This window comes from Pithys albifrons, chromosome 15 (genome assembly GCF_047495875.1).
Source record: "Pithys albifrons albifrons isolate INPA30051 chromosome 15, PitAlb_v1, whole genome shotgun sequence".
In the NCBI taxonomy this organism is placed as follows: domain Eukaryota; kingdom Metazoa; phylum Chordata; class Aves; order Passeriformes; family Thamnophilidae; genus Pithys; species Pithys albifrons.
The window spans coordinates 2,923,278-2,949,650 of NC_092472.1; the positions used below are offsets into that span (position 1 = coordinate 2,923,278).

The window sequence follows — 26,373 nt, forward strand, 5'->3', positions numbered from 1 at the left end:
GTCTTAAAAAGAAAGAAAGGGGGAAAAAAGCTACTTATTTAGTGCTGATTAAATCCCAAATATCAAGACATGGATTAGATTTGAGACTGTTTCGTGGGGGGTGACCTCTCACTGCGACCTCCCAGCAAGTGCCCATCTGGCACTGAGGAAGAGGCTGACGGGGATTGAGGTTTGCACTGGGACACGAGTCATTCCCCTTCTTCTCCTCCTTCTCATTCCTCATATTCCCTCGCACTACCAGCAGTGGGCAGAGCATGTGTTTGCTGGTCTCATTCCTCCTGCATGGGCTGAGGAAGAGGATGGGAAAGCTGCATGGGCACAGGACATCATCCTGGCACAGGACACCATTCTGGCACAGGACATCAGGGTGCTCTGCCATGTCAAAGCCTTCCTGAGCTTCAATGATGCTCCCAGGAACCATCCATGAGGGGGAGCCAAGCAGGAATCCCATCATCACCAAGGCCTGAGAGTGGATTAATGATTTCTCAGGCTTTTCTCCCTTTCTCTGCCCTTCATTCACCTCTCCTCAATTCAGCCCTGATGAGCATTTCAGCTCCTTGGGGAATTCCAGGGATGGGGCAGCCACAGCTTCTCTGGACAACCTGTGCCAGGGCCCCACCACCCTCAGGAATTTCTATCCCAGCAGCTGGTATCCATCAGAGAAGAGCCAGTGACAGGGCAATAGGGACTCTTGAGCATCACTGGCTGTCCCACATGGATGATGCCTATGGATACTGGGTATCAGATACTGTCTCAACCCACCCCAAGCATGCAGGTGTCCCTGCCTGCCCTCCCACTGGGGAGGGGGCACATCCCAACATTCCAGATGGGTGCCCCAGATAACCCCAGGCAAAGTCCAGCTGCCATGCCTGGTCACCAAATGATGCTCTGGTGAGGTGACAGCTGGGAAGAGTCTCCAGCACATTTCACTGTTGGGATTGCCCGGAGGCCCACACAGTTCCAGCGGGGAGGAAGGTGGAATAGTGGGCACCAGCAGGGTCCCTCAGCTCAGCCCCTGCCCCCTGGGCTGCCACCTTGAGTAACTTCAACTCCAGTGTCTCACTAGAGAGAAAGCCTGCCCTGAACAACTGGCACCCAACTCATTCCAGCCCTGGGTCTTGCACCCAGGGCACGCTCACAGCGAGACCTTGAAACCCCGAGAGTCATCTTGTGGGTAGCCAAGGGGTTCTGGAGGATATGGAGCCCGGTGCCTGCTCATCCTGCTGGCGGAGCAGCTTTCCTTGTCTTTCTCCTGCATGTTATCTGGAGACGTCGGAGCTGCCAGCTCCTGCCAGCGCTCACGCAGCCTGACGTCGGTGCAGCTTGAAAGTGCGCGTGGCGTGTTTGATGTCAGGATTACCGGCTGGGTGTATTGTAAATGCTAAAATGAAATAAGAAGATTAGAGAAGAAAAGCGCCGCTCCGCAGCGTGCGCCTGCCGATTGCCTCCCGCCGGATCCGCCGCAGAGGGCGGGGGGCGCGGGGACCCAGCCCGCTGGCAATCACACGGTGCCAGGGAAAGGGTTAAAGTGGGCCAAGCATCTTCCACTGGCGCTGGTGCTGCCTACCACCGAGCCAGGGTGAGAGGCAGGACGGACCTCTTCCCATCTCCATGAGGAGTCCCGGGTGCCCCAATTCTCTGGCACATGTAAGTATTCATCCTGCCACCCCCCAACCTGTGTCCCGGGGGTCAGGGAGCAGCCCCCTGCCAGTCCTGTCTTGCCTGGTGCTGGGGCAGAACATGGTGGGGCAATGGAGGGATGTGGGGTTGGGTGGGTGCCTGCAGCCTGGCAGGGAAGCTGTGTGATCTCTGCATCCCTTCCCACTATGCTGCATCCCTTCTCAGGAATGAGGGCATGGCCACCTCTCCATATTGGGAGTTGGTTTTAGTGAGGAAAAGCCTTGTACTCACTTGGAGGTGGGTGATGACCCTCTGCAGGTCTTGCTGGGGGAATTTTGGAGTTTCCAAAGGGCAGGCGAGTGCTTTCTTCTCCCTCCCTCACATGGCAGGACATTCTTGCATACTCTAGTCCAGACCCAGCTGTGGACAACTCCACACCCCTCCTGCATCCTCCTGCTCCCCACACCAGCCTCTGCCATGGCCCTGCAGGAAAGAGGGAGAACTAGAGGAAGAGAGGGAGAGTTGGCACAGGGTCAGGCCCTGCCGAGCCATTCTCCATCTCCTGCTGACAGCAGTTTGCCCCCGAGCATCTCTGTCAGCACCTCGGAACCCAGCTCCACACACACCAACCTCTCTGCAGGCAGGAGGGCAGGGGCATGGAATAGCAGCAGCAGCATGATTAGTCTTTATTTTGAGCTGCGCCCTTGGCCTCAGCCTGGTAGAGCTGTGGCTTGTCTTGCTGGGCCCTGCTACAAGTGCTGGTGGTGAAGGAAGAAGAGGAAGAGGAGGGGGAATCCTCATTGCACCTCTTGTGCTGGTCCTGCAGCAGCTCATGGGGCACGGGGCTCATCCTCACACACACACAGTCCCACATCCCTCCGGGCAGAATAAATCCTGAGCTCGCAGCTCCTGCCAGTATGGCAGAGCACCCTCCGCATGAATCCCCCCTGCCAGAGACCCCTAACCAACAGGGGATAGCTGCTCATCCCCCAAGGAATTCTGTGGGATCTCCTGATCACACCCTGACACCCAGGACTGGATCTGACATCCTGTATCCAGCAGCCAGGTGCATCGCAGGAACCGCTCCATCCTTCAGCCACTCCTGTTCCCTGCACTGGCACCGCTGTGTCCTCCACCTGCTCCCATAACAGCCTCAGCATCGCTGCCTGCCAGGGCAGCCCGTGGGTATCCCAGCAGCCCTGGAGCAGGCAGGACAGCAGGAAGCTGAGCACCAGCTGGCTCCAGAGACTCTCCCCTTCCCTGCAGCGAGGAACCAGGAGCAGGCTGGCGGCTGGCCCTGTGCCATATCCATGTGGGTACCTGCTTCCTCCCTTATCTCCTGCATCTGCTCCAAATCAAAGCATCATTTCAATCTGGGAGAAGGTTTTTCTCCTCCTGCTACCAAATGCTATTGTTCTTCCTAGCTCAGGAGCAGCAGCTCAGTCTCTTCCCTGGCCAGCCCTGCTCAGACACCTGCTCAGAGAGCCTCAAGCAACACCCCTCTCTGTTCTTGCCTGCTGAGGGCAGAGCTGAATTCATCCCCGTGGCACAGCACTGGGCTGTAGGGAGGAATATGGGGCTGGTACCCCTAGAAGAGAGAAGCTTGACCCTCTTAGCCCCTCAGCCCCTCAGTTTGCTGTTGGCAGCATTCTGTGCCTGGGTTAATGTTCACATGGGGACTCAGAACAGAAGAGATCCATCACAGTGTCCATGGTCATCCCCCATCACCCACAATCCCTGAGACAAACTCAGCCCAGCATCACCCCAGGTGGACGCAGGCCCTCACTCACCCCCTACATTTCCTGGATGAGGCAGGGATGGCTGGGTCTGACTCTGTCCCCTGTGGGACTCACCCACACACACACACATTGCCGCGGGGTTTCTGTTGCTTCTGTGCACAATTAATGAGCTTTAATTGCCTGTAAACTCATCCCCGGCAGCACCAGAGCTGCCTTGGGAAGATGCTGAGAAAAGGGAATGGGAAAAGAGAATCGTAGTAACTGTTGCTACGGCTGGACCTGCTGTATCCAAAATGTGATGTGGCCATGGCCAAGTGGAGCTACTGGTATTGCCCAGCACCATGGAGGGGGCACGGGGGTCCCAGCACAGTCCTTGTACCCCTGTCTTCAGTGCCACCATGTTGTAGTTTGGGATTATTATGTAAATTCTCTCCCCTGCCACTTAACTGCCCAGGCCAGCGGTTGACAAAAGAAGTAGTTAACTGTGATCGCTGGGGTGGGGGCAGGTTTGTCTCTTTTGGTTTTTTTTTTTGGATATTCTCCTCAGTCTTGGCTCGGCGGAACGGGGGAGTGGGGGCTCCAAGGAGGCAGGCTGCCCTGCTGGTTACTGCTGGGGTTTTCCCTGGCTGTCTTGCCGCTGCCTACTTCGGATTACTTTTTCCTGCCGTGCTGCTACCTGCCTTGGATTTGCTGCTGGTCGCTCGTACCTTTTCTGCTTCTTGGACGGGGAACACAAGGGAAAGAGACTGAGTCCATCTGAAAGCCCACTGCTCGTCTGTTTCGCTGGAGAGGGACTGAAACTCACTCTGCAGCCAGCGGGCTGTGACAAGGACACTTAAGTATAACCTTTTCTCCCGGAGGAAAACCTGCTGGGTTTTGTTGTTGTTTTTTTTTTTTCCTCTTATGGTGTTGGGGAAGTGGGTTGCACTAGTCTGTTTACATATATATATATATATATAGCAGTTATCCTTCTTGTATTAAAATTCCTTTTCTTAAATTTGATAAAGAGTGGTGTGATTATTGAGGAGGAGGCCCCTCCCCTGCTTGTGGGTAAAACATTTTGGTTTTTCCCCTCAAACCGAGACATTTCTTGGCGCCCAACGTGTGGGGCTTGTAAACAAAGAAGGATAACTGCTATTTTGTGGCACCATGTGGGTCTTGAGCTTAGAGTTCATCAGGACCATCCTGTATAATATATTGGCTTTTTGTTGGTACAAATTCATGCCAAAAGGAGCGGCAGGTTTAAGTCTTATCAACAAATCAATGAGCAAAACTCAAATAGCCGCAATTATTATTGAGTTCTTACTCTGGATTTATGGTGCCATGAATTCGATGCCTTTGGATGTCATGTGGGTGGTGCTCTCCAGGCTGTTTTCCTGCCGCAACCTAAGCTGCTACCTCTGGGGATTCAGTGATAATAGTACGGACCCTTGGGAAGGAACAAAGGGGAATCTCTTCTCCCAACCCTTTGTCCATTCCCCATTCAAGTCTGCTACAACAGCTTTTGAGATGTTTAAATTCTCCCTGGATGCCAGAGATATCTTGCTCTTTATGGTTTTTCTGCAGGGTTGTATCCCTGCAGCTTACAGAATGTTTGAAGGTAGGGCCAGGGTTTTTCCAGAATGCATTCAGAAACCTAGCCCAGTGAAGGGGGAAAAGCGAGAGAATAAAACCCCTGATGCCACAGTGAAGGGAGAAAAGGATGAGGCTAAACCAGGAGGACAGGCCAAGCCTATGGAAGTTGCCCCTATTCAGAAAAGGAAATATAAGACCAAATTAGACCATCCAGCAGACGATGAGGGGGCTGCTGCACCTCCACAGCAAGCAGACCCAGAGCCTGAGATTATCACTGAGTCATTGTCATTTGATAATCTCCGTAGTTTGCGGAAAGACATTGCTCGACACCTGGGTGAGCCCATCCTGACTTGGTTGATCCGAGTTTGGGACCTTATGGGTGAAACCTTACAACTGGATGGTGCTGAAGCCAGGTTTTTGGGGGCTCTGGCCCAGGACGTGGCTATTGAACAGGTGTTCGTGAGGGAATCAAAGCCCCTTTCACTCTGGGCACGACTTCTAACGAGTGTAAGAGAGAAGTTTGTTTATAGAGAAATCCTGCAGGAACATCATATTAGGAAGACTTGGAAGACGATGGAAGAAGGAATTTTACGTCTGAGGGAGATGGCAATGATGGACGTGCTTTTTGGAAGAGGTGGGCAAGCCAATAATGACCCTGACAAGGTCAGATGCACACCACATATGTGGTGGGACCTTTCACGCTCGGGGCCAGCTGAATACACCGATTTCCTGGCATCCATGTATAGGGAAGAGAACCATGAAACAGTGGGCGCAGTAGCAAATAAGCTCCGGATATATGAAAGCATGACCCACAGCCCAATGCAGGCCCGTATTTCTGCTGTAGAGACATTGGTTGAGAGTCTCAAGACGCTGCCTGCAGAGGTAAAAGCGATCAGAGAGGAAATTAGGGAAAGTCTCCAAGTGGCACCAGTGCGAATGAGAACCTCTGAAGTCAGAGCCAGACGCCCCCCAGCCAGAGGAAGTGGACAGACCTCACGAACTGAGATGTGGTACTTCCTGGCCAAACATGGAGAAGACATGGGACGGTGGGATGGGAAACCCACCCGTGCCCTTGCAGCCCGAGTACAAGAACTGAAGGAGAATGGAAGAAGGTCAGTGAGAGTAAGTGCAGTCCCAGTTTCCCACGGGCAAGAATCTGACCCACAGGAGGGCACCTCCCAGGTGTACTCATCGAGAAAAGGTTCTGACCGCTATGACCAGGATCAGTGTTAGAGGGGCCCTGCCTCTAGCCAGGTAGAGGCACGGGACAACCGTGTCTATTGGACTGTGTGGATTCGATGGCCTGGTACATCAGACCCACAAAAGTATAAGGCTTTGGTTGATACTGGCGCTCAATGCACATTAATGCCATCAGGACATGTGGGCTCAGAAACTATTTCTATTTCTGGGGTGACAGGGGGATCTCAAGAGTTGACTGTGCTAGAAGCTGAAGTGAGCTTGACAGGGAGAGATTGGCAGAAACACCCCATTGTGACTGGTCCAGCCGCCCCATGTATCCTGGGCATTGACTACCTCAGGAATGGATATTTTAAGGACCCAAAGGGGCATAGATGGGCTTTTGGAATAGCCACTGTACAGACAGAAGGGATTGAACAATTGAACTCATTGCCAGGTCTCTCAGAAAGTCCTTCTGCTGTTGGACTGTTGAAAGTTGAGGAACAGCAAGTGCCAATTGCCACCACGACAGTGCACCGTCGGCAATACCGAACGAACCGTGATGCTGTGATCCCCATCCATAAGATGATCCGTGAACTGGAGAGCCAAGGGGTGGTCAGCAAAACCCACTCACCCTTCAACAGCCCCATCTGGCCTGTGCATAAGTCTGATGGAGAATGGAGATTGACTGTGGACTATCGTGGCTTGAATGAAGTTACCCCACCGCTGAGTGCCGCTGTGCCGGACATGCTGGAGCTCCAGTATGAACTGGAGTCCAGGGCAGCAAAGTGGTATGCCACTATTGACATTGCTAATGCGTTCTTCTCCATTCCTCTGGCACCAGAGTGCAGGCCACAGTTTGCTTTCACCTGGAGGGGCGTGCAGTACACCTGGAACCGACTACCCCAGGGGTGGAAACACAGTCCCACCATCTGTCATGGACTGATCCAGACTGCACTGGAGAAGGGTGAGGCTCCAGAACACCTGCAATACATTGATGACATCATTGTGTGGGGGGACACAGCAGAAGAGGTTTTTCAGAAAGGAGAGAAAATCATCCAGATCCTTTTGGGAGCTGGCTTTGCCATCAAACGGAGTAAGGTTAAGGGACCAGCCCAAGAGATCCAGTTCCTGGGAGTGAAGTGGCAGGATGGACGCCGTCAGATTCCAACAGAAGTCATCAATAAGATCACAGCAATGTCTCCACCTACCAGCAAAAAGGAAACACAAGCCTTCCTGGGTGCCATAGGGTTCTGGAGGATGCATATCCCAGCATACAGTCAGATCGTAAGCCCTCTCTACTTGGTAACCCGTAAGAAGAATGATTTCCACTGGGGCCCTGAGCAGCAACAAGCCTTTGACCAGATCAAGCATGAGATTGCTCAGGCTGTAGCCCTTGGACCAGTCAGGACAGGACCAGACGTACAGAACATGCTCTACTCCGCCGCCGGGAATAATGGCCTGTCTTGGAGCCTTTGGCAGAAGGTGCCTGGTGAGACTCGAGGCCGACCACTTGGATTCTGGAGCCGAGGCTACAGAGGATCTGAAGCCAACTATACCCCCACAGAGAAAGAGATCCTAGCCGCCTATGAAGGAGTCCAAGCCGCCTCAGAGGTGATTGGCACAGAAGCACAGCTGTTTCTGGCACCTCGACTACCAGTGCTGAAGTGGATGTTGTCAGGACAGGCTGCCTCTACACATCACGCCACTGATGCCACCTGGAGCAAGTGGATTGCCCTGATTACGCAGCGCGCCCGTATAGGAAAATCAAATCGCCCTGGGATCCTGGAAATCATCACAAACTGGCCTGAAGGTGAAAATTTTGGTCTAGCAGATGAAGAGGAAGAGCAGGTGACACGTGCGGAAGAAGCTCCACCATACAATCAATTGCCAAAAGAGGAAATACGCTACGCCCTCTTCACCGATGGCTCCTGTCGCATTGTAGGGACTAATCGCAAATGGAAAGCAGCTGTATGGAGTCCCACACGACAAGTTGCAGAAGCTACTGAAGGAGAAGGTGGGTCGAGTCAGTTTGCAGAGCTTAAAGCCGTGCAGTTGGCCCTGGACATTGCTGAACGAGAGAAATGGCCAAAGCTTTACCTCTACACCGACTCATGGATGGTGGCCAATGCTCTCTGGGGATGGTTAGACCGATGGAAGAAAACCAATTGGAAACGCAGAGGGAAACCCATCTGGGCTGCCGATATATGGCAAGATATTGCCACCCGAGTAGAGAAGCTGATTGTGAGAGTCCGCCACGTAGACGCACACGTGCCCAAAAATCGGGCCAATGAGGAACATCTCAACAACCAACAGGCAGACCGAGCTGCGCAAGTGAAAGTATCACAGACAGATCTGGACTGGCAGCACAAGGGAGAGCTGTTCTTGGCTCGATGGGCCCATGATGCCTCGGGCCATCAGGGCAGAGATGCCACTTATAAATGGGCACGAGACCGAGGGGTGGATTTAACCATGGACATTATCTCTCAGGTTATCCACAACTGTGAGACATGTGCTGCCATTAAGCAGGCTAAGAGAGTGAAGCCCCTGTGGTATGGTGGACGCTGGGATAAGTATAAGTACGGGGAGGCCTGGCAGGTTGACTACATCACACTGCCACAGACCCGCCAAGGCAAGCGCTATGTGCTCACCATGGTGGAAGCAACCACAGGGTGGCTGGAGACACACCCAGTGCCTCACGCCACTGCTCGGAACACCATCCTAGGCCTGGAAAAACAAGTGCTGTGGCGACATGGCACCCCAGAACGAATTGAGTCAGATAATGGAACTCATTTCAAAAACAGCTTAGTTGCTACCTGGGCGAGAGAACATGGCATTGAGTGGGTGTATCATATCCCCTACCATGCACCAGCTGCCGGGAAAGTTGAGCGGTGTAATGGACTGTTGAAAACCACTTTAAAGGCGTTGGGTGGAGGGACTTTCAAACACTGGGATCAACACTTAGCAAAGGCTACATGGCTAGTCAACACTAGAGGCTCTGTCAATCGAGCCGGCCCTGCCCAATCAGAACCCCTTCACACTGTAGATGGAGACAAAGTCCCTGTAATACACCTGAGAGGTATGCTAGGGAAAACAGTCTGGATCAACCCTGCCTCAGGCAAAGGCAAACCCATTCGTGGGGTTGTCTTTGCTCAAGGATCTGGTTCCACCTGGTGGGTGATGCAGGAAGATGGAGAGACACGATGTGTACCTCAAGGGGAACTTATCTCTGGGTAAACGACTCATATTACTGTATTTGTAAACACTTAATTATTTGAAAGAAAATTTAAGTTTAATGTAGAGTATCGGCATGGAAGAGAATTTAGGGGTGGATAATGTTGTAGTTTGGGATTATTATGTAAATTCTCTCCCCTGCCACTTAACTGCCCAGGCCAGCGGTTGACAAAAGAAGTAGTTAACTGTGATCGCTGGGGTGGGGGCAGGTTTGTCTCTTTTGGTTTTTTTTTTGGATATTCTCCTCAGTCTTGGCTCGGCGGAACGGGGGAGTGGGGGCTCCAAGGAGGCAGGCTGCCCTGCTGGTTACTGCTGGGGTTTTCCCTGGCTGTCTTGCCGCTGCCTACTTCGGATTACTTTTTCCTGCCGTGCTGCTACCTGCCTTGGATTTGCTGCTGGTCGCTCGTACCTTTTCTGCTTCTTGGACGGGGAACACAAGGGAAAGAGACTGAGTCCATCTGAAAGCCCACTGCTCGTCTGTTTCGCTGGAGAGGGACTGAAACTCACTCTGCAGCCAGCGGGCTGTGACAAGGACACTTAAGTATAACCTTTTCTCCCGGAGGAAAACCTGCTGGGTTTTGTTGTTGTTTTTTTTTTTTCCTCTTATGGTGTTGGGGAAGTGGGTTGCACTAGTCTGTTTACATATATATATATATATATAGCAGTTATCCTTCTTGTATTAAAATTCCTTTTCTTAAATTTGATAAAGAGTGGTGTGATTATTGAGGAGGAGGCCCCTCCCCTGCTTGTGGGTAAAACATTTTGGTTTTTCCCCTCAAACCGAGACACACCAACACCTCTGTGCCACAGAGCTGAGCCCCATCCTACTGAGAGCACCCAAACTGAGATGTGGCTGCATTTGGGGCCCCACAGAGGGGCTGAAGGGCTGCATGTGGTGGGGAGAGGTCCCTGTTCTCCCCCTCTGGCTGTGTTTGGGGGCCCAGGGAAGGGCTACAGGACAGGGGACAGTGGTGGTGGCCCCTCCCCTCTCCTCTGGCCTTGTCTGGAGTCCCGCAGAGGCTCTGCAGGACTGAGGACAGTGAGGAGGGGTCCCTTGCCCCCCCTCTGGCTGTGTTTGGTGTCTCACATAGAGGCTGTGAGGCTGAGGACCACACCCAGCTGCGTGTCCCCCCACTGAACATGCCCATGCCTACATGGCACTAATGAAGTCTGCAAAGGCCGGGGCTGGGGATGGCAGGACGTGAGTTCTGTAAATGCCATTTTCTAGCTCAGTGCCCTGTAACACTCCCTGATGCTTCGGCTGAAATAACATGAACAGCGCATTTTAATCACCCTGTGCTGATCCCTGCACCCCCCACAGCTCCTGCCCCCCATGGCACAAGGATGGGATGGCACTGGGAACACCCACGGGTGCCCAGCACTGCTCCCCAGGATGTCACTGTGGTGTGGGGACTCATGTCATGCCAGCACAGAACAGACACCACTTCTGTCCTGAGTGGGCACAGCATTGATGGCACAACATGGGACACATCACGCAGACAGGGATGGGAGAGTCCCCAGGTGTCCATATGTGGCCACGTGTAACTGTATGCACATGCGTTCACATGTGTCCTTCAGGTGGGCAGGTGTGGTTGACACACCTGAAGGATGGGGCCATCCAGAGGGACCTGGACAAGCTCAAGAAATGGAATCACATGAGGTTTAACAAGACAAAGTGCTGGAGCTGCACCTGGGTTGGGGCAACCCCCAGAATCAATCCAGGCTGGGGATGAGCAGATGGAGCAGCCCCGGGGAGAAGGACTTGGGGGTGCTGGTGGGGGAGAGGCTGGACATGACCCAGCCCAGAACCCCGCGTGCCCTGGGCTGGTCCCACAGCATGGGCAGCAGGGCAGGGGAGATTCTGCCCCCTCAGATGAGAATCCACCTGTAGTGCTCCCTCCAGCCCTGGGGTCAGCACAGGAAGGAAATGGAGCTGTTGGAGTGAGTTCAGAGGGGGCACCAAGATGATCAGAGGATGGAGCAGCTCTGCTGAGAGGAAAGGCTGGGAGAGCTGGATTGTTCAGACTGGAGAAGGGAAGCTTTAGGGTTATCTAATAGTGGCCTTCCAGTGTCTACAGGACCGTGAAAGAAGGATGGAGAGAGATTTGGGCCTGGAGTGACAGGACAAGAGGGAATGACTTCACAGGGCAGGGTTAGATGAGATATAAGGAAGAATTTCTTCCCTGTGAGGGTGGGCAGGCCCTGGCACAGGTTGCCCAGAGAAGCTGTGGCTGCCTCATCCCTGGAAGTGTTCAAGGCCAGGTTGGACAGGGCTTGGAGCAACCTGGGCTGGTGGAAGATGTCCCTTCCCGTGGCAGGGGGTTGAAACTAGATGGTCTTTAAGATCCCTTCCAACCCAAAACATTGTTGGATTCTAGGATTGTACAATGCATGTGCAGGTCCAGACTTGTTAAGTGCAGGTCTATGTGTGCACTCAGGTGCACAAATGCCTATGCCAAGCACAGAATCACAGAATATTCTCAGTTGGAAGGGACTCACAAGGATCACCAAGTCCAACCCTTAGCCCTGCTCGGGACCACCCCCAATATGCACACACTGCACTAACACGCTGAAACACACACGTGTGTGTGCACACCCCCCCTTATACCTGACATTTGTACCAGGTTTCATCGCTGCAGTCCAAGGAAGTTTTGCCCCGAGGGCCGGGGCTGGGCGCGGTAGGAACGGGAGCTGTGGGAGAACCGGGAGCAGCGGCAGCCAGAGCGACAACGCGCCCGCGCCGGAGATAAGTTGCTGCCACAAAGTTTTCTTTCCCTGCTAATTTTCTGATTAGCCCCTGTCTGATGCGACGGCAGCAGCGCTCCACGGAGCTTATTCCAAGGCGGCGTAATCTTTCTAAGCAGCAAAGAAGGGCAGGGACGCCGCTGAGCTCCCAGCAGACAGAGCCCTGCGTCGGGAGGTAATAACTCTTCAGGGACTCGGCGCCGAGCGCTGACAAGCCGCCGGGAGGGCTGTGGAAATCCTTTCTGCGGATGAGCCGAGAGGATTCTCCCGCTATCCCCCTAAAGCCTGCGTGTCACCTAGTCCAATAAAAGGCATTATCGGGAAGGTGGTATTTCGTTCTGGCGTATCTCAGTCCTCCAGCCCAGCCCCGGCTCTGCTGCTTTTGCATGAGAACGGGGGGGTGGGGGGGGGTGGGGAGGTGTTAGGACATGGTAGGTGCTGGGTGCTGCCTCCCGGGATGCTGATGGGTGCCGAGCTGCATCCCACTTTTTGTGCTTGCTCTCCATCCCTGCCCTTCACTGGCCCACCCAGCCCTGCACCCATGGTGTGTCCTGCCCTGGGAATGACACCAGGACACAGCATTGGATCTCAGCCCGCCCACTCGCTCTCCTGTCTGCCTTCAAAGGATGGGGATTTTGGGGGGCTCAGAGCATCTAGGTGGACCTGTCATCTCTAGATGCCTCAGCCTCATCCTAGTCCGTCCCTCAGCCAGGGGTTGATACTGGGTCACCCTGGGGGGATCCTGCCAGCTGTGGAGGTAGTGGGCACTGGGTAACCACAGCCCTGGGTCTGAGCAGAGTGGCTTCAGGATTAGGAAGAGTATCTGGAAGGAGGTGTTAGGGGTGTCACACAGTGAGAACAATGGACCTCTTGGGGCAGGAGGTCACCCTGGGGTGGCCCTGGCTGTCCCATGTCCCCTGGAACCTGCTTGGTCCTGGCAACCCACCGGAGATGCCAAGTCCCCAGGGATGGGGCATGTAGTATGCCATGACAACCAGGTGGTGCTCACAACCAGAGGGGACACCAGCCCTAACTCCTGAACTGTCAAGGGTGTTCCCTGCTGCTGCCACTTTGTCACAGCCCCAGGATGAGGGGGACCAGCCACAGGCAGTGGCGGGAGCACCCACGCCTGCTCCGACCGGCTAATTTACTGTGTCGCTGTGCACTGCACTAGCCAATAACTCTGAAATGATGTGGAGATTTGCAGCCAAACCTTCTCATAAAGAGATTTAGGAGGGTGACAAAGATAATTAAACATCCTTCTCTGAGTATTGACTTGCAGCTGAAAGGGGAAAAAATAACCACATTTTTCACAGTCCTTTTAAATCATCCTGATGCCCGGCTGGGGCACTGTGCAAGCAAGCCCTGGCCTGGCAGTCATGGGGCTTCTGGTGTCTCATCCCTGTCTGCCAGGCTGGGAATTGTGTGGGGGAGTAGAGCAGGAGTTTGGGGAGCATGGTGGTGCAGGGTTCCAGGATAGCAGCAGGCAGGAGAGATGCTCCAGGGCAAGAAAGGGGTGACATGAGACGACATGAGGAAAAGGATTCAGCTGAAAATGAGCAGCATAGAGGGGTGGTGGAAAAGTTAAGGAGAGGCCTTTGATGAGCAGCAAATACACACCAAAGCATCTGCAGTGTGTGCACAGGTGTGTCTGCACACCCCTAGAGCACATTTGCACCCCTGGAGGTATGTCCAGGGATAAGGGAGTACTCAGTAACTGTTGGCTGCCCCAGAACCCAGTTGGAGCCATGGGATGTGTGTCTGCCAGCTGCATGTGCTGACATACGTGTGGGCGGGTAACACTCATGTGCAGACATGTGGTCTCTGTGTCAGTTGTGGATTCCATGCCACTAGTGGAGGAGCCACAAGTGTCTGCTGGATGTCCCTGTGTGTGGCAGGATCCCATGAACATATCGCTGCTCCATGGGTGTGCCCACAGATGTGCTTGCCCCAGGGTGCTGCCTTTTCCATGCTGTGCATCACACACCTGTGTCACTGTGAAGTGTCCTGTGTAGGAATGTTACATGGATATGTGGGATGCTGCAGGAGCATCCTGGGGCAGGATCCTGCCCTGATATGACCCCAGTTGTAGGACACAGAGAAGTGGCAGAGGGGTACACGGAATGTGTATCATAGCATGATTTGGGTTGGAAGGGATCTCACAGACCGTTTTGTTCCAACCCTCTAATACATGAAGTCACACCACCCACAGGACCTTCTGACCCACCTGCAATGGGTCAGAGCTGCTGTGGGACACTACTCTCTTCACCCCAGGGAGTCCACCCCATACATGGCCTTTCACCAGGTTTTGTGAGGGCAGGGCTGAGCCCAAAGTTCATGGTGTGGGTGAGCAGGGGACCCTCACCCCACCTCTCCATGCCTCTGTCAGCTATGCCAGCCCCTGGGAATGTGCCTGGCAGCCTGCCCCAACCACTTCTTGTGCTTTGCCACCAGTGCCACTGAACTTTGACAGATGGATGCTCCATGCTCCCTCCCTGCCTTTGCCAAGGGGTTGGTGTTGCCCCTGCCCATCCCCTCACAAAGAGGTGCTAGGGATGAGACCTGGGAACAGGGAAGGGACCCAGCAGTGCTGGATACCCTGACTGTGCTGAGTCTCAGCTCCAATAAGGACTGTGGGGAGCAACCCAAACACACACACACATTTTTCCCTGACACCAGAAAACCCCAAAGTGTCAGAAAAAACTCCAGGTTAAAGCTGGTGATCCTGGGTGCAGGATGTCCATGCTGACCCTGGCTTGTACCCCTCACTGGGAGGGCTCAGGCACCCTGCCAGGAGCAGGAGGGTGCAATGCTAATGCCAGGTGGGAGCAAGAATGAAAAGGAATTTTCTGGGGCTTCATCCCATTCTCTCCTTAATGGTAAAATTCACGGAGGGATGCCCTCTTTGAGCTCCTTGGCAATGAGAGGAGCATCCCCCCAGCACGCCCACTGTCCTGGGGACCCTTAACTGGGACCAGTAATACTGAGCCTGAAACTGAGGTGCAAAATGATCCCCGAACCCCCTTGAGCTGGCAAGACTGAGCTGTCCGTGTGGTGCAGCAGGGGACACTGAGCCCAGGGGTGCAGAGCCACCCCCGATGTCACCCTAGGAGGACACATCGGGGTACAGCCAGCACCTGCCTGGCGTTGGTGTGGGGAACCCAGGTCAGACACAGCCCCAGCCACCACCTCCACCTCCGTGGACGAGCTGGTGGCATCAGCGTGGAGCAGGGCGACACTTCGGGGCTTCTCTCTGTCTCTCGGCTTGTACCTTTCCCTGACAGTTCCCGGTGCTGGCCCTGTCTGTCTCCCTCTCCGTCGCTGTCGCTGCCGTCCGTGGAGCACGCGTGACACCCAGTGGGTGAACACCAGACTGCACACGCGGGGTGAGCGGCAGCAGTCCCTGTGCACGGTAGCAGTGGCCTGGTAATGTCATCTATGTGGGCGACATTGTTCTCCTGTGCGGAATGGGGTGGCACTGCCCGAGGGGCTTGTAGGTGTGTTTGAATTCAGTTGTGTTGGATGGGGTCATGATTGGGAGGTTCGAGGGCTGTGGGGTCTCACTGGGGTTCTGGGATCTCTCCAGACAGCTGGGAGTCCCTGCAGCCCCTATGCTCTGGAGTCTAACAGGCATCTGGGGGTCCTTCAGCCCCGAGGCTCTGAGGTCTCTCCAGGCACCCAGAGGTCCCTGCAGCCCTGGAGCTCTGGGATCTCTCCAGGCATCTGGGGGTCCCTGCAGTCCCAGGACTCTGGGGTGTCTCAGACAGAAGGGAGTCCTCCAGCCCTGGGACTCTGGGCTCTTTCCAGGCACCCAGGGGTCCCTACAGCCCCACGGCTCTGGATGGTCTCCAGGCATTTGGGAGTCCCTGCAGCCCCAAGGCACTGGGGTCTCTCCAGGCACTCATGGATCCTTGTAACCCTGGGACTCTGTGATCTCTCCTGGCACCCCAGGGGTGCCTGCAGCTCTGGGGCTCACCAGAGCTCTGGTGTCTCATCACTGCCCCCTCCCCACTCCTGTCATGTGAGTCTCTGTAGCCCCAGGGCTCTGGGGGTCTCACTGTGGCTCTGGAGTCTCCCTAGGATCTTGGGAGTCCCTGTAACTTTGGGACTTTGGGGTCTCATTGTGGCCCCAGGTGTCTCTGCAGCTCTGGGATCTCACTGCAGACCCTGTGGACCCCTGCAGCTCTGGCACTCCAGGGCAGTTCCTGAAGTTCTGGGACTCTGGGACCACACCTGGCACTCAAAGGTCCCTGTAGGCCTGAGGTTCTGTAGTCTCCCCAGGGGTCCCTGCAACCCCAGGGTATTTGATGCCTTGCACCACTCCTGAGTCAGGATCCCACTTTTCCCTGTCTTTCCTGCCTTTCACTGTCCCTCAAAGGTGAGGTAGCCCAGCCAGAACATGCCCTGATGTCTCTCAGGTACTTATCACCTTCCTGCTCCCATTCTGGGACCATCCTCACCTCCCAGCCACCACCTCCAGATGCTGTGTGGCAGCTGTAATCCTCCCGATTATTCCAGCTGGGTTTCTCTGGGACAAGAAACTCTCAGCCCATCTTTAGCATTTCCACCTAACTCTCTTGTTCATTCCCCAGGAGATAAACCTTGATGGAACAAGGATCTGAGGGAAGCCAGTGTTGTGGTTCATGCAAAGCCAAAGCAGAACAATTTTCTGTAGAAAAAACATTTTTCATTTCAACTTACAAAGGCTTTCAAAGTTGATTCTCAGAGGAGCAGGAGTGGTCGCTGCAGAGGGGATTGGATGTTCTTCTCCAGCTCTGTAGGGGCTGGAAGCCTGTCATGCTGAGGCATCCAAGCTCATTAATGGAGCTGTGAATACCCACATGCAATGCCCTGCAACCCCACTCCCAGCATGTAAATCCCACATCCCAGCTCTGGAGTCTGCAAAACACACTTGGAGGGTTTAGAAATTTGACCTGGAGAATGAAAACAGGAGGAGAAGGAGAAAGGGACCAGTAAGTCAGACAGAGACAGGATGGGAGTTGAGTCCTCCTTGCCATACCCTAACCAGACCCACCAGGCTCTGGAGAGGCTCCATCCATGAAGCTGATGGCTATGGGACACACAGGGATCCCTGGGGCTGCTGGTGTGACAGTGACCCATGTCATCTCCACTACCCTCACACTGTGTGGCCAAGAGCAGGAAGCTGCATGCTCCCTGTCAGCCCAGGGAATGGAGCTCTGTGCCAGTCATGGGGCCACCATGAGCTGCCAGCATCCCACAGCCAAGGAAAGCCAGTGACCCACTAAACCAGGTGTGATGAGCCACTACCTCTATCCACAGGGTGCAGCTTCAGCCAGCCCCAAAAGCAGGGTCTGGAAGGCACCACGCAATGGGGACTCACCATCCAACTCTCTGCTAACAAAATCCTGCAAAACAAGCTTATAAGGTCCATCTCCCCCAGGCTCAGGCCTTGCTAAGGTGAACGCTATAATGTCTCCAGAGACACATCCCTTATTTCCTCCCTCTCGACTGCTGAGCTCCTGACACTTCCTCCACAGAGGATGGGAAGAACAAGGCTGTCATACCTTGGATGTACATCAAAAAATTGTTCCTCAGATCAAAGAATCATCATAATCCCACAACAGTTTGGGTTGGAAGGGACCTTAAAGCTCCACTTGTTCCATGCCCCTGCTATAGGCAGGGACACCTTCCACCAGCCCAGGTTGTTCCAAGCCCCATCTAGCCAGGCTTTGAACACTCCAGGGATGGGGCAGCCACAGCTTCTTTGGGCAACCTGTGCCAGGGCCTCCCCACATTCACAAGGAAGAAATTCCTCCCAATATCCCATCTATCCCTGCCCTCTGGCAATGGGAAGGCATTCCTTTTTGTTCTGTCACTCCAAGCCATTGTCCCAAGTCCCTCTCCAGCTCTCTTGGAGCCCCTTTAGGCACAGGAAACCAGTCTAAGGTCACCCCTTAGGTCTCTATTCTCCAGGCTGAACAATCCCAGCTCTCTCAGACTGTCTCCATGGCAGAGAGGCTCCAGCTCTTGGAGCATCTCTGTGGCCTTCTTTGGACTCACTCCAAGAGGTCCACAGTCAATGAAGAGAAGTTAAACAAGCTGTGACAGAGCCAAGGTCACACTAAGGTGCGGCTTCGCATTTGCTACGTTCACCTTCCTCTCTTCTCCCAGTGCGCAGGCTCCCAGTAGCATCCCCCAGATCCAGACCTTGGATCCAAAAGAGCCAAGGGCAGTGTTAAATGGGTTTGGTTTGAGCCCTGAGGGCTTCCAAGTGGGTCATGGGAACCCAGCTCAGCTCAGCTGGTGGCTTGCAGGGGGCATGTGATGGTGACCAGCAAGCTCTTGGATAGCTACATTGTTTACCAGCTTGATCGCTGGTCCCAGGGGCTGCTGCAGAAGAGCTTTCCATTCAAATTTCCAGGATGTCCAGCCAGGGAGAGAAATGCTTCTGTCTCTCAGGCACAGAGAGAAATGTGGCCAGTCAGGGCTGGTTCCACTTCAGTGACACTTTACAAGTAGCCTGCTCCTTCCCACAGAGCCAATCGGAGCTCCTGCATCCCTGGGACTGCAGTGTCCTCTCTTCTTTCACCCCATGGACACACTTTGAGGCCACAAACCTCCAGGATCAGGTCTTTCTCCCACACACACACATGGCCTCTTCAGGCTGTGTCTGGCTCCTGCAGGACTGGGGTCACTGTCCCTGCTTGCACATGGCCACAGGGATGGGCACAGGCTCACACACACTTCTGTGCACCCCATGGCACCCTACAGCAATGGTGTCACTCCCTCTAGGCCATAAATCTGTCTGGTCACCCTTGTTCTCTGCTCTGCAGCCCCAAGGCCACCCCAAGGTCTTTCCAGCTCCAGATCTACCACTCCCTGCCCACTGCGGCAGCTCTTTAGCCAAGCGTGGCACTTGGCATGTCTGTCTCTGGCACCCAGAGCTTCCCAAGCTTGGAAACACATGGCCCCACTATGATCCAGTGTGCCTAGAGGAGCAGAACAGGCAGTGCAGGCAGCCTTCCTCCCCAGGCAAGGCCCTGGGAGCAGTTGCAGCTCTCCAGCTGTCTCCCTGCTGTCCCTTCCATGAGTTTTATCCCAGCTGATGCTGGTCTTAAGTGCGGGACCCCAGGGTGAGTACTGGGGCTGTTCCCCATCCTCATCACAGGGCTGGATGAGGGGGTAAGTACGCCCTCATCTTGCAGCTGAGGCTAAACCTGGGGGAAGGGATGTGCAAATGGCTGACCCTCAGTCCATGTGGAGCCCAAGAAATCCAAAATTTAGGTCAAAAAGCCTTGGGGATATCAAGAAGATGGGCAAGATAACCTCAGGTTTCACCTAGACTGGGAACCAAGGGACTGATCTGAGACTGAACAAGGTCCTGGATAGGGTTCTGGACAAGCAACTGAACAAATGGGACAAACTGCACCTTGAGGAGGAGTGTGGCCACCCGCCTGTCCCCTCTGTGCACCTCCAGGGAACCCCCAGCTAGGTGGTGTGTCCAGAGTGGCCTTCCCATTTCAGGGTGAGGCAGAGGAGCTGGAGAGTGAGCAGATGATGCTGGCAGGACTAGGACCTGGGGCTACAGGAGTGGTGGCTTGGGATTTACCAGCTACCTGGAAGGCCAGTGCATTGCTGATAGAGCTGGTCTCTCTTGGTAGGGCATCAGATGTATCAAAGGAAAAGGAACATTAATTGCAGCTTCAGGGTGGGCGGTAGAATGGCTGTTTTTTCCCTGGGAGGTGGTACAGCTGTGGGACCTGTGAGGTGGGCAAATCCATTCTTCAAGACAGGTTAAAGCCATGGGTGACTTCACCTGTGCTAGTGGTGTTTCTGCTCCAAACAGGAGGGATAAAGACCCCCAGGTGTCCCTCCCCACCACCTTGAGCCCAGTGGGGGGCAACTTCTCACCTGCAAATTCTTTCCCATCCCCAGGCCAGGAGCCCACCCCACACTCTCAGGACACCTTGACTGCCAAAGTCCTGTGCACTGGAGCGTGGCCCCATCCCAGGCATGCCAGGGCCCACGCTTGAATTGTTTCCGCCGCGGTGCCGGCAGGCCTGGCTGCTTCTCCGGGCATCAGCTGATCCTCCCAGTGAGCTGGTGCTGCAAAGTCAGGCACAGAGATTGCCAGGGCACCGGTGAGGGGAGAGCAGGGGCAGCAGGACGAGGGGCTCAGGGAGCCGAGGGCAGCTCTGCCCTGAAAGCCGAGCCACCTGCGCACTGCTACCTGCTGAATAATAGAGGAGCTGACAGCCAGCGGAGAGAAATGTGATGCTGGTGAGCCAGCCGGGGAAGACATCTGAGCTCCCAGCAGCTGCGATAGCAACTGCAGGGAAGGAGCCTTCCCCCTGCTGCTCCGTGCGGCACAGCGTGGCCGGGGTGGCTGGAGGTCTGTGCCCACGCTGGTGTGCCTGGCTGACCAGTGCCCACGCCAGGGGCACAGTCTCAGGGCTGGGAGGATGATGTGAGCTGCAGCAGGCACCCCGCGAGGCAGAGCTCAAGGGCATAGCCGGGTTTCCCAGGAGGTGAGGCAGAAGGAGCCTGCCTGCAGTCAGTGCCCACACCTGGGGTCCAGCAGCTCAGCCCCATGTCCAGAGGAGGGGAAATTGTTTATATCCCGGATGACTCCGACTTCAGCTCCTTCAGGGATCAGTGCGAGAGCCTGGAGGGCTGGCACTGTCGGTATAACAAGGCTGGTGTGACCGTGTGGAGTCAGGGCCAGGAGGAAAGCTGCACCGTGCAGAAAATCAAGGTAAGCAGGCGCTCGATCTTCCCTGCCCCAGCTGTGTGCCCAGTGGCTCCAGAGGGTCCCTGGGGTGCTGACCATGCTTGGGGTCACAGTCCAGGCTGTCTGGGGGTGTTTCTGCCTCAAATTTCAGGGCTGGCAGGGTTAGACCCCCCCGGAGGTGCTTCCCCAGCTGCTCCTCAGGCTCTTGCTGCTTTATCCTCTCAACTTGCCGGGATGCCCAGGGCAGCCTCCTGCTATGCGGGCTCACATTGCGGCTGCCCTTGATCCGGACACAGGTGGGAAGGCCCTGAGATCAATTACGTTATGGAGACAGCCTTGCAGGGAGCCCCCGGACATGAGACAGGCTGATGGGATGCCTCCCAGGTGTTCTTTCCCTGGCTCACCATCCTGGGGCACATCACCTCATATCCTCACTGGAGGAGCCTCTCAGAGAGTTTAAGAGCCTTCATGTGCTGTCTCGGGAGGATTGTAGCTTGTCAGGAGATGAATCTGAGGTACTAAAAAGGTTCAGCCAGCCCTTGGGTTGTTGTTACACCTTATTTCTCATCTACACGGCCAGAGATTACAGCATGCTGGGCGCACAGGGTGCACTCCATGTGGGAGCATCCTGCAGGTCCATGCTTGGCTCCATGGTGGGTGTCACAGGCTCTGGCTTTTCTGGCCACCAAGAATCCAGACTGCTAGGTAGGGTTGGGATCCACCAAAACTGGAAGGGCAGACCACCTGATTGAGAGACTGGGAGTGTTAGGGGTGGGTTACCATGACCTGAGGAGCAGGGAAGGCATGGGGAGGTGGTGAGGAGAGATACAACACACTGTAGGAGGCTCTTGCACCAGTCTCCTGAACACAGAATAACCAGCAGCACATCTCAAGTGCTTGCACTCCAGCCTATGCACTCCCAGCTGGAAAGGCACCAGGAGGAGCTGGGCGCACAGTGCTGCCATGGAGGGAGGCCCTTCAGGGCCAAAGTGAGGAGGAGGAGCAGCAGGTGTATCCTGCAAGACACATTTCATTGCTGCCATGAGCCAGGGAAGAGCTTCTGGACCAGGATCAGGGAGCACTTAGCCAGTTGGGCATGCACAAGTCACAGGGCCAGGGAGGACATACACAGGGGTGCTGGGTGATCTGGCCAACGTCTCTTTGAAAAGTCCTGGTGCCTGCAGGAGCTCCCTGATACCTGGGAAAAGGCCACCCATCATATCTATCTCCCAAAAGGGAACTCCAGGGTACTATGGACTGCTGTGTCACCTCCTTCCCTGGGAAGAAGATGGAGATCATCGTCCTGGAAGCCATATCCTGAAGGAGAAGGGCAGTGGTGACAGCAGCAGGGACCTACTAAGAGCAAATCATGACTGAGCAGCCAGATTGCCCCCTCCAGCAAGAGACTGTCTGTGTGGGTACAGGCAGATCCAAGAGAGCCCTATACTGTGACTTTAGCACAGCCTTGGACAGGGTTTCCCATAATCTGTGTGTTGCCACATTGCTGAGATCTGGACTGGAGAAGTGGCTGCTGCTTGGTGTGACCAGGATGGGCTTGGAAGGACAGGCTGGCAGGAACTCCTGGAGAGAAGCCAAGGTCAAACACACAGCCTGGAAGAGGGGGTGCAGTTATGTCCCCCTTGCCCCCATGAGCCACACAGATAGGGGAACCCAGGCATGTCCAGGGAGGTCAGGCCTGGTTCATTGCAAGTTATACCTCCTTTCTGTGTTTTTCCCTACCCTGAAGAGGGTCTGGGCATGGTACAGGGGTTAGCACTGACCAGAGACTCTTCCCAAAATATGGGATGGAGGATGCCACCCAGTCCGTGAGGGAGAGCTGAGCTGCACAGCTCTCTGGGACTTGGGGACAGAAGAGCTGCAGTCTTTCCATTAACTGAGGGAGTTAATTAACCCAGAGATCACTGAGCAGTTGGAGCTTTGGATTTTTCCCACCTGAAATCCCTTTGGATGGTTTTGGGCTCTGTGTTTTACCACCCCAGCTGACCACCTGCTATGCCTGGACAGATGGGGCTGTTGCTCCATCCGAGGCTGGAGGGAGTGGTGGACAGGCTTTAATGGGGAACTTGGGGAGTGCAAGGCTGAGATGCTCCTGCTGTGATAACCAGAGCTTCGAGAAGCGCTATGAGCTCCACCTACAGCTGGAAACATCCCTCTCCCTGCAGCAGCAGCACGTCCTGACCCAGCTGGGAGCGGGTGGCTGGGGCGGGGGAGCCAGAGGAGGGGGCTGGGTGCTCCCACACTCCTCCACGGTGCCCTGGAGACTGCAGCACATCTCCAAGCCTGTCCTGGGCACGAGTCCAGCACACTGGGCACAAACCATCACCCAGGCCACCGGGGAAAGCTTGCCTGAGATTGATGGGACCTGCCACGTTCAGAGGGCCATCTCCAATTACACAGCACCTCATCAAAGATGCAAGGCCTCTAACGAGGAGCAGATGACATCTCCTTCCTCCCAGCATTGAGAGGAGCAGGGTAGTCGTCTTCATCAATAATGCACCAGCTGGTGAGGGTGGGCAGCTCCACAGCTCCAGTTACAGCTGGGCCCCCCTCCTGCCTCCCCAGACTGGACCCCACACCAAAGACCATCATGCCAGGGCAGGAGCATCCCTTTGCTTGCCCTGCAGGAACACAGGGTGAGGGTACAGAGCAAGGCTCAGAGTCTGCAAAGCCTGGACCACCAGGCATCTCTGTTTGAGGGAAGAGGGTCTTTCCAGCTCCACTCTAAGCTACAGGACCAGGAGCTCTGCCTGGGCTGTCCTGAAGCAGGGCCATGCACCGTTTGTGCAGAGCATCCTCCATGGCACACATTCTTTACAGCAGCAGCACAGGGGCGCACCACTGCCCACAGAGACAGTCTAAAGCTCTGTGCCATGGGAGTGAGTGCTGACCCCCTGCCTGTCTCCCCACAGACCCGAATCTCCTGCAAGGACGTCCCTGCTGAGACCCTCTATGATGTGCTGCATGACACCAGTTACCGCAAGAAATGGGATTCCAACATGATCGAGACCTACGACATTGGGCGCCTCACCGTTAACGCTGACGTTGGATATTACTCCTGTGAGCAGCCCCCAGCCCCTGGAAAGTCCCCCTCCACAATCCCACACCCCTTTGAGCCCGTGTGGGGCTGTGGGGATTGTGGTGTAACTGGGTCTGTCTGCAGGGAAGTGCCCGAGCCCCCTAAAGAACCGGGATTTCGTCACCCTGCGCTCCTGGCTGCCCCTGGGCAATGACTACATGATCATCAACTACAGCGTCAAGCACCCGGTGAGCCCCTCCAGCAGCCCCTAGCCCTGGCAGTGGTGCCAGCAGGCACAGGCAGGGCTGTGCAGTGGCTCAGGCAGGCTCTGAGGGGCTTGGAATCTCTCTGCAGAAATACCCACCCCGGAAGGATTTTGTGAGGGCCGTGTCCCTGCAGACGGGTTACCTGATCAAGGCCAACGGCGACGGTGCCTGTGTTCTCTATTACCTCACCCAGGTGGACCCTCGTGGTGAGTGCCAGCGGGAGGGGAGGGTGCACTTTGCCTGCTCAGGGATGGGTCCCAGTGTACCCCCAAAGCTTCCCCATCATGGCTCTCCATCACCCAGGAGAGTGGGAACAATCCAAGAAAAAATGGGGTCTCCTCCTGGGGCACTACTGCCATCAGCCCTGGTGTTGCTCAGGTTGGCACAGAGCAATGCAGGCTTTTGATGCCTCCTCTGGGGCTGGCCCTGATTGCCTGAGTGACAGGGCTTTGGGCTCTTGCAGGGTCGCTGCCAAAGTGGGTGGTGAACCGTGTCTCCCAGTTTGTGGCACCAAAGGTAAGCAGGGTGCATGGCTGGTGGTGGAATGCACAGGCAGCAGGGATGAGCTGCCCCTTATTTACCCCCGGGTAGGGGCACGATGGGTGGTGGATGATCCAGGGCCCACAGAATGGGTGCTGGGTAACACACGGTTCACAGGACAGGTCCTAGGTGACCCAGAGCTCACAGGGTGGGTACTGGGCTATCCAGGACTCACAGGATGTGTCCTGAGTGACACACAGGAGGGGTGCTGGCTGACCCAGGGCTCACAGAATGGGTACTGAGTGATCCAGAGCTCACAGGATGGATCCTGGGTGGCAAATGGAATGTGTGCTGGGTGACACTGAGTGTGCTCTGGGCATGCTGCTGGGGCTGTGTGCTCCAAGCCAGGCCCCTATGCCCTCCCAACACCCCCAAAAACTAGCAGTGGGGGAGCTGGGAGCTGTGCCCACAGCCCAGGGCAGCTCCATCCCCAGTCCTGCTCTTCCACAGGCCATGAAGAAGATCTACAAGGCTGGGCTGAAGTACCCAGAGTGGAAACGCAAGCATGACCCTGAATACAAGCCCTGGGTGTACCCAGAGCAGAACACCCTGCCCAGCGTGAGCCTGGCCGAGCTCTCTGTGCAACACGCTGACTCTCTGGAGAACATCGATGAGACGGGGCTGTCTGAGGACCACCTGAGCACCAGTGACCACGAGGCCTGAGCCCTCTCCACAGGCTCTTGTGTGGGGACCCCCTAATGACCGAGGCTTGGCAGCCAGGGGCATGGGTGGGAATTTGGCCCTGTGTCCCCCAATAGTCAGATCTGCTCTCCAACTTCTCATCATAGACCCCCCTACCCAGGCAGGGGGGTACTGTCCCATGGGAATCCGAGTAACAAGTGCTGGAAAGAGGGAGGATGGGCACCCTAGTCCCCCCTGTGCCCATGGAGATGGCCCCATACGAGGCAGTGCTGGCAGTGGGAGTGGGTGCCCCAAAGACAGGCTGGGCAGAGTGAGAGAGGGGTAACCCTTCATGGGGTGTAGGAGCTTTCCTGGTACCAAGATATGTCTCTACCACTGTAAGACCTTCTAGGGGTGTCTCTCAAATATCTGGAAGTGGGGAGCTGTCGGGGTTCTGCTCAGGCTTTGCAGCAGCACAGGGCTTGGATTGACCCACTCTGGCCCAAGGTCTGCCACACCCAAGGTCAGGCTGGACTCGCTGCAGGTCACCAAACCCCACCACGCTTTGTGTGAGCCCCTCACCTCAGGGAGCACTCCCAGGTCCTCTCCTGAGTGTCAGGCTCACCTCTGCAGGCTGTCTCTGGCCCAGATGGCTCTCAGGGCCCCTTCCCCAGGTGGTCTCTGGGCGGGCTTGTCCTGGCAGTGGGGTCTCGGGCAGCCTGTGTCCCCACTCCCTCGGTGTTTGCCACTGTTGTGGTTTCTGGCACAACAATAAAGGGATTGGTGTGTATGCAAGAGCGTCAGGCTGGCATGGGATGATGTTGGCACCAAGCCCACCCAGAGGGAGTCCAGGTGCTTGATCCAGGTCACACAGGAGAGTTAGTCCATCTCTGCATCCCCAGCACCTTGGGGTGACCCTCAGCAGGCCATGGCAGGGCAGAAGACATGGATACCAGCTCTGCAGCCCCACATGCATGTGGGTGAGCGTGTGTGGGCATGAGGCAGCTCCCACCAGCCAACAGGAAGTTGGTCTAGACAGACACTACAGCAGGAATACGCTGACAAATGAGGGATTTTCCACCCACTACTCGCCCCCACATTCTGAGG

The 26,373-nt window shown here is 55.4% G+C and overlaps 1 protein-coding gene across 2 annotated transcripts; it reads left to right on the plus strand.

The window, feature by feature from the left end:
* Positions 1–1,338: 1,338 nt before the first annotated feature.
* LOC139678923 (START domain-containing protein 10-like) lies at positions 1,339–25,392 on the plus strand. 2 transcript variants are annotated; one of them, XM_071570198.1, is made up of 6 exons: positions 1,339–1,647; positions 23,733–23,880; positions 23,984–24,087; positions 24,194–24,311; positions 24,569–24,621; positions 25,096–25,392. In XM_071570198.1, the coding sequence occupies exons 1-6, from the start codon at positions 1,612–1,614 to the stop codon at positions 25,306–25,308; spliced, it is 672 nt and encodes a 223-aa protein (XP_071426299.1). In that variant the 5' UTR covers positions 1,339–1,611; the 3' UTR covers positions 25,309–25,392. The 2 variants fall into 2 exon arrangements, with proteins under 2 accessions (XP_071426299.1, XP_071426298.1); XM_071570197.1 differs by lacking the exon at positions 1,339–1,647 and adding an exon at positions 20,662–20,826.
* Positions 25,393–26,373: the final 981 nt, after the last annotated feature.